The 13,964-nt window shown below is 41.3% G+C and overlaps 1 protein-coding gene across 1 annotated transcript in view; it reads right to left on the minus strand.

Moving 5' to 3' along the window:
- Nucleotides 1–8,637: 8,637 nt before the first annotated feature.
- Nucleotides 8,638–13,964, minus strand: part of LOC116518730 (neurotrypsin-like) — a 42,604-nt gene continuing 37,277 nt past the window's right edge. Inside the window, exon 15 of the mRNA XM_032232246.1 lies at nt 8,638–9,029. Within this exon, the coding sequence (XP_032088137.1) occupies nt 8,719–9,029 (311 nt within the window). The 3' untranslated portion in view covers nt 8,638–8,718. The remainder of the gene's footprint in view (nt 9,030–13,964) is intronic.

Below are 13,964 nucleotides of genomic sequence, written 5' to 3' on the forward strand. Positions count from 1 at the left end.
CTAAAATCTTGGTCCACTTAAAAGACTTGTACCAGAATAGAATAGGAAAGGTTTTAGCCAAATTAAATGTCAGCTCTCCAGAAATCAGAGAAAGAAAATAGAAACTTCAGCAGAAACTTTTAAAACTGTATGATATATAAGAGCCGTGGTGGCATAGAGATTAGAATGCAGAATTACAGGCTAACTCTGCCCACTGCCAGGAGTTCGATCCTGACTGACTCAAGGTTGATTCAGCTTTCCTTCCTTCCAAGGTCAATAAAATGAGGACCCAGATTGTTGGGGGAAAGAGGCTGACTCTGTAAACCACTTAGAGAGGGCTGTAAAGCATTATGAAGTGATATATAAGTCAAAGTGCTATTGCTATCAAAGCCCTCCACCCATTATTTATCTCTGTGATTGTTATTTTCCCATCCGTACTGGATCAATATGGTGGATTCCATAATCCATAATCTTCAATGAAGAATCTTTCATCTTGCAGAGGATTCAGGTTGCTGACAACAGCATTAGTAAGTTTTAGTGCTTCCTTGAGACTACAAGAGTTTAACGAAATGCTAAACATATTCTAAAATGAATGCTTTTGGTATCTATTATATATAATATGCAATTTTAAATTTACTGTAGCCAAATAACACATTAGTATTTTTTAATAGTGACAGTATTTGTTTGGCTTACATCATGGTTGTGTTTGATCTCACGGTACTATCAAAAAAGACACCTATCAGAAATATGGGAATCATTATACTGCTTTTTAATTTCCTCCCTGGTACTTAGGACAACACATAAACACATATCTTATATAATTTAGTGTTAATGCCTCTCTGCTTTCTTGATTTGACTCAGGTAAGTCCTGAAAGGAGGAGCTGGAGGACAGAATAATGGTAGAATAAAGGAGATGGCAGGGCAAGTCTGTCCAGAAAAAACCTGCCAAATCACCCTGTCTAGGGGGACCCCCAGAGAGGTCCTTCTCTCTCTCTCCTTGGCTCTCTGGAACAGCCCTACCCCAAAAGTCCACCCAACTCCAGATCTATCATCTCTCTGGAAAAGTATGAAGACCTGAGCTTTTTCAGCAGGAGGGCTTGTAACCCAGGTTTTGAATTGTGCTTTTTATGTTGTGCAACAGATTTTTGGCTGTTTGCCCAGTGTAGATCTGAACTATTTTCTTATGTATTTTATTTGTATTTCATAACCTTCCTCTTTTTTAATTAAGTATTTTAAGGGAAAGGATGGGGTGAAAAAACACTCACTCAGAGGGGGGGGGGGAAGAGGGGACAAGGAAAAAGAAACATTCATGGATAAGAGTTTATTAGGGATTACTTCCTAGCTCTAAAGACAATGGTGTGCCAGTATTTCTCCACTCTCATTTTATCCAATGACAGCCATCCAGTAGCCTTGTTTATGTAGTCTCGGTTCCCATTGGGGGGGGGGGGCAGGCTTGAAATATCTGTTGGGCTGCTGTGAGAATTATTCAGACTAATTGGCAAACAATGTTGCTCAGATGTCCTTACTTTGGCCTATGACTGGGCAGAGCAGTTATCTGATACATGGTGTAGTAATGTGATCCGGGCCAAGTTTGAGCAGGTCACTTCTGAGGAAATGGACAGCGCTCTGGCCACCTGTGTGGATCCAGGTCATTGGTGGGTTATGGCCGGTACACCCCGGTACAGGCATACCAGTGGAAGCTGAGAGCAGCAACCACCATACCAGAACAGTGTTTTAGTGGGCCCACTAGCCCACGTTTCTTATCTGCTTTTAAGCCAACTCGGCGGTTTGTGCATGTGCGCGCAGTGTACGGCACCTGCACGACCTCTGCCAAACAGGGTGGTATGTTCGCATGCGTGCACAGCATGCATGTCCAAGATGCATGCCCTGCCCCATTGAGGCGTACCGGTTGCAACAGGATCTGGAACCCACCACTGATCCAGGTCCTACTGGGTCATGAAAATGGCCAAGGAGGTGACACACAGTTAGGTTCAAGCTATTGTGCCACCTGTTTGATAGAGAGGATGTGGTTCTTCCCTTGAAAAAGACAGAAATGTACCCCCTCTTCAAAAGTTGGGCTCAGTGGTTTTCAATAACTAGTGATCAGTCTCCAGACTTCCCTTTTGGGGGAAGATTGCTGAGAAGGCGTTGGTCAGCAAATGATGAGAACCCTGGGGGGAAATGGGTAATAAAGATCCATTTCAATCAGGTTTCAGGCTGAGATTTAATACTCAAACAAAATAGCAAATTTATAATTAGGCACATAGGTAAATTAATTATGTGCTTAGCAAATAAATACATGTTTTGTAATAAGCCAATGTTGTATAAACATCAAGGAAAATATTTAGTCTCTTGATCTTGATACCACAGCCTGAGGAAACCTTCTGATATAGATTGATTGGAAATCACCTAGTCCAGTGCCCAGTGCAGGAATCCACTGGTACCCTCCTTGACACATGTATACAAGCAATTGCAGTGAAAGAGAGTCCATCCTTGTGAGCAGTTGCTTCTTGCTGAATAACTTATACCATTAGGAAATTCTTCCTGATATGCAAATAGACCTCCCCCTTGGGCTTAACTGAAATATTCAGTAAAATTATTGACCTCCATGGAGATCTGAATGGGGAGGAACAGGCTCATCTAAAGCCAAACATAGCTATCCAGAGGTGGGTTGCTGCCAGTTCGGCCCGGATCGGCCGGACAAATAGTAGCGACGGCGGAAGGCTCCGCCCACCTACCCAGACAAGAAGTGTTGCGTGCATGCTCAAACTGATAGTAAAAAAATTGGCAACCCACCTCTGTAGCTATCATATCAGAACCCGTGATTTCAGGCCTAACCCATGCTTGATTTTTGAGAGGCTGTGTTTGCAAAGAGAAAAGGCTTGAACCAGAAAGTCCACCTGGACTCAGTTCCTGGGAGAGTTAAAGACACTTTCCAAGAGGCCCCAAATCCAGCTTAGGCTATTGGGTTAATTGTGGTGTTACTTGGACAAGGAGGCATTGAGGACCATCTCTCATACTCTTCTCTTCTGGACTATAATTTGCTGCTATCTAGAGACCATCTTGAAACTTCCACATATTCCATCTGCTATATTACCCAGCTGCTGAGGAAGTGCATTGGTAAGGAGGGTGTTGTTGTAATGGTGGTTTTTAGCTTTGCCAAGCTCTTGGGAAGGCTAACAAGACCAGAAGTTTGAACTACGCAACAGAAATGAGGACTCCACTAAGAATCAAGGCCAATATTGACATATAAAAAATATCAACATGATTTTCTGCTAACCCAGGAATCACTGGACATAACTTTAATTTCCCTGTGAACAAGGACTCAGAGATTTGGGTATTTTAGGTGGGCAGAGGAGATGAAGAAAACAACTGAAGAACAGCATGTAGTGCTTTAGAAATAAATAGGAAATTGAGCACAGCTAGCAAAACTTATTCCATGCTTACTGAACCTGGACTGAGGAATGATTGCTATGTCAGAACTTCAAACCGTGCATAACACTTCCCACACAATCAATCTCTAGGGATGATAGTTACAGAGATAATTAGCAGACAATTCTTCATTTGTATCTCTCTTCCTTGACTGTCTTTCTCTTAACGCTCATCTACAAGTTCAGATACTCGAGTAGAGGATACTACTGGTACTTAGCTGTAACTCAGGCTTCCCTTCCACAATGTTATTTCTTAAATGAAACTTATTTACTTTTTTTTTCACGATAAGTATCAACCTCAGGAATACTTTCTTTGAAAAGTTATCTCATAACTTTAGTATTTATTTCTGCATACCTTTTGTTGAATCAAATGGCATGAGTAAACCAAACTTGTATGCATGTAGAGAAAAGTACACTTACACTTAGGCAAGAAAAAACAAAAGATGTATTCAGAATACAAAAATGTGTATAATTCTCTGAATTAATGCTTAACTTACTTAAGTAATAATTGTCACTTGTAAATCCCAACCGACCATATTTTTCGGAGTATAAGATGCACCTTCCCCCCTCCAAAAAAGTGTGGAAATGTTGGTGAAAAATGGGTCATTTTTTGCAAAAACAGACATTTTTGCCTTCCCCCAGCCCCCAGAAACATTCTAAAGGCTTCATTGGGGCTGGGGGAAGACAAAAATGCCAATTTTTGTGGAAAACGACCCGTTTTCTGCCCATTTTTTGCAAAAATGGGGATGTTTTTGCCTTCCTTCCTCCAGCCCTGCTGAAGCCTGCAGAGTGCCCCTGGGGGCTGAGGAGGACAAAAACTTTTTTTTTCTTACTTACTCTTCGAAATCTTGGTGCGTCTTATACATCTTATAGTTCTGAAAAATACGGTAAATTGGTTTGATCAAGTGGCAGTTGGCAAATAAAATTTCTTATCACATTTTTACTTTGAAACTGAAATGCACAAGTGTGGCTTTCATTAATTTGCAAATACATTTTCCAGATCCTTCAGGGAATAAGAAGGACACATTCTCTATTCTGGAAAGCTCTGAAATAATTAATAGTGCAATCTTACACATGCTTGCTGAGATATAAATATTTCAATATTTAATGGGAGCTGTTTCCAAGTTAATAGGAATAAATCATAACCAAAATCTCAACATAGTATCCAATTTAGCGGGGAGTATATATTATTAATTCATTAGAATTGGTATAATGATATATGCCTGTACTCCAAGAAAAACCCCAGATTGTCTATGAATGAGGAAGACATGGAAACATATGTTTTGTTATATTGGTTTTATTTACAAATATACAAGTATTTCATAATTGGGGTCAAAAGGCCCTTTGCAGATCTATTAGCCCACATCTTTTTCTTAGGAGAAACACCTTCACCTCCAGGTAAAGCTAATAAGGTCGCATGGACATCTCCTTAGAAAGGGGGCAGGCTTTATACTTCTGCCTACGAACATGGTGACAACAATAGATGGCATACCATGGGGCAGTCTCCCTTTGGTGTTGTCTACCCTTTCTGTTAAATCGGGCAGGAATGGTATGCTCTGGAGTGTGCAAAAGAAGACCAGGAGGAAAGCCTTTTCTGCCATAGTACCTGGGAACATCATCGCTCCAGAGATCAGACTTGCCTTGTGCCTGCTGGGACTTTGATAGTATGAATGAGCCAGGGGTGGTATTCACTTATCTTTCCTACCGGTTCGAAAATGTGAGGGCCTAAATCAGGAGTGAAATCCAGCAGGTTCTGACAGGTTCTGGAGAACTGGTAGTGGAAATTTTGAGTAGTTCGGAGAACTGGCAAATGTCATCTTTAGCTGGCCCTCGTGTGTGGTGGGAATGGAAATTTTGCAATATCCTTCCCCTGCCATGCCCACCAAGCCACGCCCACCAAGCCACACCCACAGAACCGGTAGTAAAAAAAAATGAATTTCACCACTGGCCTAAATGGGATGCTGTAGAGCCAGGGTGGGTCGGCGGAACCACCCTAAATTTCCACTACCGGTTTGGGTGAACTGGTCCGAACTGGCAGAATACCACCCCTGGAGTGAGCCCATTTCTTTACTATATTGAGCATGGGATGCTGTGAGTGTTCTCTGCAGATACTTTATGCTATTTAGTCATTTACAATTTTGGTTCTGCTTCCATTATTAGTCACCCAGTGTCCTATATATGAGACAGGTGACCACATACAATCATTATAGCAATAGCAATAGCAGTTAGACTTATATACCGCTTCATAGGGCTTTCAGCCCTCTCTAAGCGGTTTACAGAGTCAGCATATTGCCCCCAACAGTCTGGGTGCTCATTTTACCCACCTCGGAAGGATGGAAGGCTGAGTCAACCTTGAGCCGGTGAGATTTGAACCGCCGAACTGCAGATAACAGTCAGCTGAAGTAGCCTGCAGTACTGCACTCTACCCACTGAGCCACCTCGGCTCTTGTAAACAGGAATGGGAAATGCCATTTCTATTATTTCAGTACCCTGCAACGACCTGTTTTCCAAGCCCATGAAGAATGTAAGCATATCAAAATATCTAGTTGGGAGCTAAGTTCAAGAAAATGGTATTTTAGCAAAACAGAACAAAATGTTTAGGTTAGAGATGTCAGAAATACCTCAGGAATGTCCAGATTTGAGGAACAATTTGAGAGAAATAAATCAAGGAAGAAATTGTGAGAGAAACGGGTGCAGGTAATCCTCACTTAATTATCATTCATTCACTGTCTATTTGAAGTTACTGAATGAATAACTTCTTAGCCCAGTCCCTGAAGTTATGACTGTTGCAACAACCCTGCAGTTACGTAATCAAAATCTGGGTGCTTGGCAGCCTGTTCGGACTTATGACCACAGTGGTGCTTCAACTCCCTGCCCAACTACCTCTTTTGGCTGCCCTACACACCGGCACCCCTTGAAGGTGGCTGTTCTGGTGCTCAAATAGAGGCCTGGTGCTTTCACAGCCTGTAATGGAATGCCTGGATGGCATTGGGGAATGAAGGCAAGAGATGCTGCATAGGAAAAAATGGTAAGAGAACACCTCTCTGATCTTGATAAATACAAATCATTGGGACCAGATAGATTACATCCCAGAGTTCTAAAGGAGCTGGCAGATGTCCTCTCAGAACCACTGTACCACATCTTCCAAAAATCCTGAAGCACCAGGGAACTACCTGAGGACTGGAAAAGAGCTGATATGGTTCCCATCTTCAAAAAAGAAAAAAAAAAGACAGACCCAGGAAACTACAGACCAATCACACTAACATCAATACCCAGGCAGATACCGGAAAAGATAATTAAAAAAAAAAATCAGATTTACCAGCATTTAGAAACGAGTAGAGTAATAACTAGCAATCAGCATGGGTTTGTAAAAAATAGATCATGCCAAACCAATCTTATTTCATTCTCCAACATAGTGACTAAATTAGTAGGCCAGCAAAGTACTGTGGACATAATACACATTCGACAAAGTAGATCACAACCTACTTCTTGGTAAGCTAGAAAAAAGTGGGAGAGATAGCATCACCATCAGATGGATTCATAACTGGCTGACAGACCGTACTCAGTGAGAAGTCCTTATTGGTACTACATCTACATGGAGGGAAGTAAGCAGTGGGGTACCACAAGATTCTGTCCTAAGCCCAGTACTCTTCAATATCTTCATAAACGACTTAGATGAGGGAATAGAAGGAGAACTTAACAAATTTGCAGATGATACCAAACTGACAGGAATAGCTAACATCCTAGATCAGTGATGGTGAACCTTTTTGGCACCAAATGTCCAAACCTGAACACACATGCATGTATGTGCATGTGCACACATTGGAGCACCGGAAACCCAAAGACCAGCTGGCCGGTGTGCGCATGCCTGGTTTTTGGCCGTTTTTCAGGCCATTTTCAGGCCTTTTTTGGGTCATTTGAAGGCTGTTTTTCAGGCTATTTTAAGGCTGTTTTTCGGGCCATTTTCAGGCCTGAAAACAGCTTGAAAAAGACCCCCCAAATGGCCTATTTTTTAAACCAGAAGAGCAGCTGGCGATGGGACGTGTGCCCACAGAGAGGACTCTGCATGCCACCTCTGGCACACGTGCCATAGGTTCGCCATCACGGGCCTAGATGATAGGCTCAAGAACCAGATGGGTCTTGACAGACTTGAACACTGGGCCCTATCTGACAAAATGAAATTCAATGTAAAGAAAAGTAAAGTCCTACACTTAGGCAAGAAAAACCAAAAGTACACATATAGACTGAATAAAACCATGCTTAATAGCAGTGACTGTGAGAGGGATCTTGGAGTCTTAGTGGACAACCAGCTAAATATGAGCCAGCAGTGGGCAGCGGCAGCCAAAAAAGCCAATGCAATCTTAAATTGCATTAACAGAGGGATACAATCAAGATCAATGAGGCACTAATACCACTCTATAAAGCCTTAGTAAGACCACACCTAGAATACTTCATCCAGTTTTGGTCACCACACTATAAAAAAGATGTTGAGACTCTAGAAAGAGTGCAGAGAAGAGCAACCAGGATGATTAGGGGACTGGAGACTAAAACATACGAAGAACTGTTACAGGAACTGGGCATGGCTAGTCTAGTGGACTAGGGCAGACATGATAGTGTTCCAACATTTGAGGAGCTGCAACAGAGGAGGTCAAGCTATTTTCCAAGACACCTGAAGGGCAGACAAGGAATGGAATGGATGGAAACTGATCAAGGAAAGATTCAACCTAGAAATAAGGAGGAATTTTCTGACAGTGAGAACAATCAATCCATGGAACAGAAGCTGCTTTCAGAAGTTGTGGGAGCTACATCACTGGAAGCTTGCAAGAAGACACTGGATTGCCATCTGTCAAAAATGCTGTAGGGTTTACTTGGATGGAGGTTGGACTACATGACCTGCATAGGTCCCTTCCAACTCTGTTAATCTGTATCTGTAAACATTCAGACATGATAGGCAGCAGCGCGCAGTCAGAGAAAGTAATTTAGGATGGACCCGCCCTAAGATTAGACTGAATAGTAGGAGCAAACAACATAATGCAGTCATAGGTGATATGAAAACAAATCTGTCTTGTAAACTTTGTACAGATTTTAAGAAAATTTACTTCTAGCAATATTATATATTCAGAAATGGAATCATAGCAGAGTTTACAGTCATTTCTATGGCATTTTTGTCCATATGTCTTAAAGAATTTATGGCTAATATTGGAAAAAATATCAAGTACTGGCATAATTAAAGATTAAAGCTATGGCTCCTTGCATTTTAAGTCCTACTTCATAAAGCACCATAAATCAATCTTTGGGTTGACTGTTCTCATATTATTTTGGTCTCTTTCTTGACCCAAGGCACAAATTTGCTGACCTTTGTATAAACACCAGGGGAATCCTTTTGCCCACAGCCATATCCCCAGGAAGTAATCCCTAGAATTACCCATTGTGTATTTGGTTTTTGACACACCAATGGTCCTCCACTGTCCCCTTGACAGCTGTCTACCCGATTGTCTTCAGAAAGGTTTCCAGCACAGAGCATCCGATTAGTAAATTTCTTTCCATAACGAGATGTGCAGACTTTTCTTGGAAGAAGAGGCACGGTTCCCTGGAGTAACATCCTTGAATATGACTTTCCTGGAAGAATAATTAATATTCAACACAGGGAGCAACAAAATAGAAAAAAATCATTGCAAGGTTAGATCTATAACTTTATGGGATAAGGCTTTTAATGATGGTTCATAGTACTTTTTTAAAAACAAAGATCATTTTGTTGTGAGCTATCTTGGAGGCTCGCCATTCTGGTTTTTTTTAATTTACTCTTATTTATTTAAAATATTTTATCCCACTTTTTTAAAGTTAAAAAGCCTTCAAAGAAACTAACAAAAATAATTAAAATAAATTTAGAATGGGATCTAAAGAATGGGTAGCTAAACTAAATAAGGCTAGGAACAAAGGTGGATTGTTGGTGAAAATCCAGGTCGAATCGGAGAGACCTGGAGATAGAACCTCCATCTGTCCAAACGCGTCTCCATGGTCATGTGGCTGGCATGACTCAACACCAAAGTGACATGGAGCGTTGTTACCTTCCCACCAAAGATGGTTTCTATTTTTCTACTTGCATTTTTACATGCTTTTGAACTGCTATGTTGGCAGAAGCTGGGACAAATAATGGGAGCTCACTCGGTTACACAGCGCTAGGGATTTGAACCACCGAACTTTCTGATTGACAAGTTCAATGTCTTAGTCACTGAGCCACCTCGTCCCTCTATTTTAAATTACATAGATTTAAAGAATGGCATACTCTGCATAATAAAAAGTAAAAAAAAACAGAATAAATAAATTATCACCCTAATTCAGTAAATATAGAAATACTTTAATTATATTCTCTTTTTTTTTAACTCAAGTATACAGTACTCCTTTTCAGCAGTCCAAATTTGCAGATGCACATTGTACAATTTAGACAAAAGGATAACTTAAGTAGCAAACCTTGGAAAACAAGACCCATCCTGAATAAAGGCAACCAATCTTCAGATATGGAATACTGGTGCTAAGAAATAGTAGTACTAATACTTCACCAATTATTTTCTAATACAGAGCTCCCCAACCCCCAGCCTATGCAAGCAGCAGGCAAATGTGCATGGCACAGCTCCATTTGCGCAAGCGGCAGGCGCTCTCTTGCGCACATGGAGCTCCATTTGTGTGATTGGCGGGCACACCCAACACTCATGTAAATGGAACTTCATATGTGTGCACAAGTGCCCACCACTTGCGCAAATGGAGCTGCACATGTACAGATGCATGGAACCATTTCCTCTCCCCTCCCTGAGAGTTTGCACAGCCAGAAAGGATGGGGACCACTGTTCTAATACACAGTGATTCAGAAGGAGTTGGTACTTCAGTGATTGTAATTATGGATTTAATTAATAACACTGCTTTAGTTTAGGATTAGTTCCTACTGAAGATGCCCTTAGCTCTTAGTACTGTGCTAGTCCTTAAGAATCCTGAGAATTGTAAAGCAAATTCTGTTCTAGTACACTATTAAATGCTGGGTGTAATTCCTTGGAGCACTCTAAAGGCCAGGATGTGTCTGTAACAGAATATTTTACTAATCTGGAATTTAAATACATAAAATAGTTTGCAGGAAAGATTGAGAATAATTTACACCTTACACTGAATTAATGACCCTATCATCTAAAATAATCAAAACAATAAAAAAGGATTCATAAAATTCATTTTTAAAATTGTCTTACTTCTGGATGTAAAATTATTGATCTGGTGTAGTGCACTTACAAGGAAGAAACAGAGTTGGTATTCAATAATTCCTCAAGTACTATATTTTTTAACTGCCCAGTTATTGTCTCTGCAAGTAGACCTTCTTTAGCAGATGTCTTGTTTAGTATCTGTTTGCAGTTATCATGAGGATGGAAAAATGACTTTGCAACCAATCTTTGTATTTACAAACTTGTATGTAAAGTAAAAAGGTGAAGTAAAATCTTAAGCAGAGTTATGGTTTCACTTAGCAACTGCTTTTCTTAACAACCACGTTCCTGGCCCCAGTTGTTGCTGAACAAGGATTACTTGTATTCCAAAAAGGAAAATGTTGAGAGGCGAAAGATTACGGTAATTGTAGAATTTATTTATTTATTTATTTATTTATTTATTAGACTTATATACCGCTTCATAGGGCTTTCAGCCCTCTCTAAGCGGTTTACAAATTTTTTAGCAAATTGAGTCAGCAACTTGCCCCCACAGTCTGGGTCCTCATTTCACCCACTTCAGAAGGATGGAAGGCTGAGTTGACCTTGAGCCGGTGAGATTTGAACCGCTGAACTGCAGATCACAGTCAGCTAAAGTGGCCTGCAGTACTGCACCCTAACCACTGCGCCACCTCGGCTCTTATTTAGGTAGTAATCTGAGAATTTCTACATGTTTAATACAATAGCATGTCTTATTTTTCCTACTTATGGTGATTTTATTATGTTTTAGCTTAATTAATATTTCATCTCGGATATTGCATTGTCCATGTTGTGTGTGTGTGTGTGTGTGTGTGTGTGTGTGTGTGTGTGTGTGTAAAAACCATGTATAAATATGTGTGGGTATATGTGTATTTATCTGGGTATAAAAATGATCTATTTAAAAAGTAGTATTTACTACTGTATTCTTTACAAGTGGACGCATAGAGTCTTTATAAGCAATGTTGAACTCAAAACAAAAAAGAGAAGATGTAAAAAAAGAGGGAGAGAGAGAAATAGCTTTCTGATAGAGATTAGTCTTTTGTCCTCCCTTCTTGTGGTTAATATTGAAATAACACTTAAGTACAAAGAATCAGCTTGTGGTTTGTGGTTCCAGGGGAGAGAATTAAACAAAGAGATAAAGAATAAAAGCAAAGAAAGGAAAATCATTCCTTTTGTTTCCCACAGCCATTCACAAAATATAATCATTCAACTCACAGGAGGATTTACTGCCTTCAAACAGAGAGATTGTCCTTCTCTTGCTCCCCCTCCCTCTTTCCCTTACTTTAGCAATTGCTGCTTAAGGGAAAGTTACCATATAAATATGAATAGGGGTGACATAATAGCAGTCTTCCAATGTTTGAGGGGCTGTACCAGTAGGGAAGGGAGTGACTAAGACCCCTGAGTGGAGTGGAATGGCTTCAGAAGTCATGAATGTTCCATCACTGGAGATTTTTAAGAAGAGACTGAATAGCCATTGTCTAGGGCCATGATGGCAAACCTATGGCACGTGTGCCAGAGGTGGCACGCAGAGCCCTCTCTCTGGGCATGTGCGCCAACCAGGTGCTCTTCCGGGTTTCAGCATGCGCACGCATGCTGGCCAGCTAGTCTTCGCACGCGGAAGTGCCTGAAACCAGAAGACCAACTGGCCAACGCACACATGTGCACCAGGCAGCTGCTCTTCCGGTTTCCTGTGCACATGCACGAAGACCAGATGGTCAGCATGCATGCATGCACCAGAACATAGAAGAGCAGCTGGCCGGCGCACACATGCACACTGGGCAGCTGCTATTCAGGTTTCCGGTACTCCCACATGCAAAAGACCAGCTGGTACATTCTTGGCTCTGGCATACGTCTGCACGCGCATTCTGGTTTCGGCACTTGGTGCCAAAAAGGTTCGCCAACACTGATGTAGGGCAGTGGTGGGTTGCAAATCCCGTTCCAACTGGTGCGTTCAAGCACCTCCGCAATGCTCCAGCTACTCCGCGGAGCATTGCTTAAGTGCTGTATGTGCCATGTGCCTGCGCGGAAGTGCAGAAGCCTTTAAATCCGCTAAGGATCTCGGGCGGGGAAGTGGGCCCTCTGGAGCACTGTACCGGAACGGTATCCAGTGCTCCAGGCTGGCTCCGGTACGCCCGTACCAGGGCATACCACCTGCAACCTACCACTGATGTAGGGTCTCCCACTATGGGCAGAGGGCTGTACTAGAAGACCTCCAAGACCCTTCCAAACCCCTTTATTCAATGATCTACGTTCTAAATATACCTCCTTAGCAACCAACTACTGGAAAGACCTAGTGCGGAAGAGCAAGGCTAGGGGTAGGCTCCACCTGGATGGGCATCAACCCCTCCATTTTGCCAGGTGTGCTTTACACAAACATCCCCCACAGTAGGTATCTCTAGTATAATGAAGAGAAGGACTAGGGGTGATATGATAGGAGTCATGGTGGCGCAGTGGTTAGTATATAAAATTGCAGGCTATTTCTGCCTACCACCAGGAGTTCGATCTTGATCGGCTCAGGGGTTAATTTCAACCTTCCATTTTTCCAAGGTCAGTAAAATGGGGACCCAAATTATTGGGGGCAATATGCTGACATTTGTAAATAGCTCAGATAATGCTGTAAAGCACAATGGAGCCATATATAAGTCTATGTGCTACTGCTATTGCTACAATAGCAGTATTCCAGTCACCTACTCAGCAGGGGGTTGGACTAAAAGACCTTCAAAGTCCCTTCCAACTCTGTTATTCCATATTCTTTGATGATGGCAACTGTAGTACAACACATCTGGAGATCATCAGAGAAACAGTTGGAAGGGACCTTGGTGGCCTTCTAATAGTTCAACCTTCTGCTCAAACAGGAGACCCTATATCATTTCAGACAAATGGCTGCCCAATCTCTTCTTAAAAACCTCCAGTGATGGACTACTTAAAACTTCTGGAGGCAAATTGTTCCACAGGTTAATTGTTCTCACTGTCAGGAAATTTCTGCTTAGTCCTAGGTTGCTTCTTCTTTCCATCCATTGCTTCTTGTTTTGCCTTCTGCTGTTTTGCCAGGCTCAGAAGATTGATCTGTCATATTTTTTTTTGAAATATAACTAAATAACTATATAAACTAGTAGGGGCATTTCTGAGTATAGTAGTGGGTCTTTTATTTTATTTATAAATGGGATTTATTTGTTTTTATTTATTTTAAATCATCCATTTCCCTCACATGGTTTCCTATTTACATTCTTTTTAGAAACTACTGGGTGTAAAATATATACATTCATCTATGATATAAATCAGAACTATAGGATAAATCATGTCATATTTCATACCCATCGTTCTACCAATGAAG

Source organism: Thamnophis elegans, chromosome 15 (assembly GCF_009769535.1).
Source record: "Thamnophis elegans isolate rThaEle1 chromosome 15, rThaEle1.pri, whole genome shotgun sequence".
NCBI lineage: Eukaryota > Metazoa > Chordata > Lepidosauria > Squamata > Colubridae > Thamnophis > Thamnophis elegans.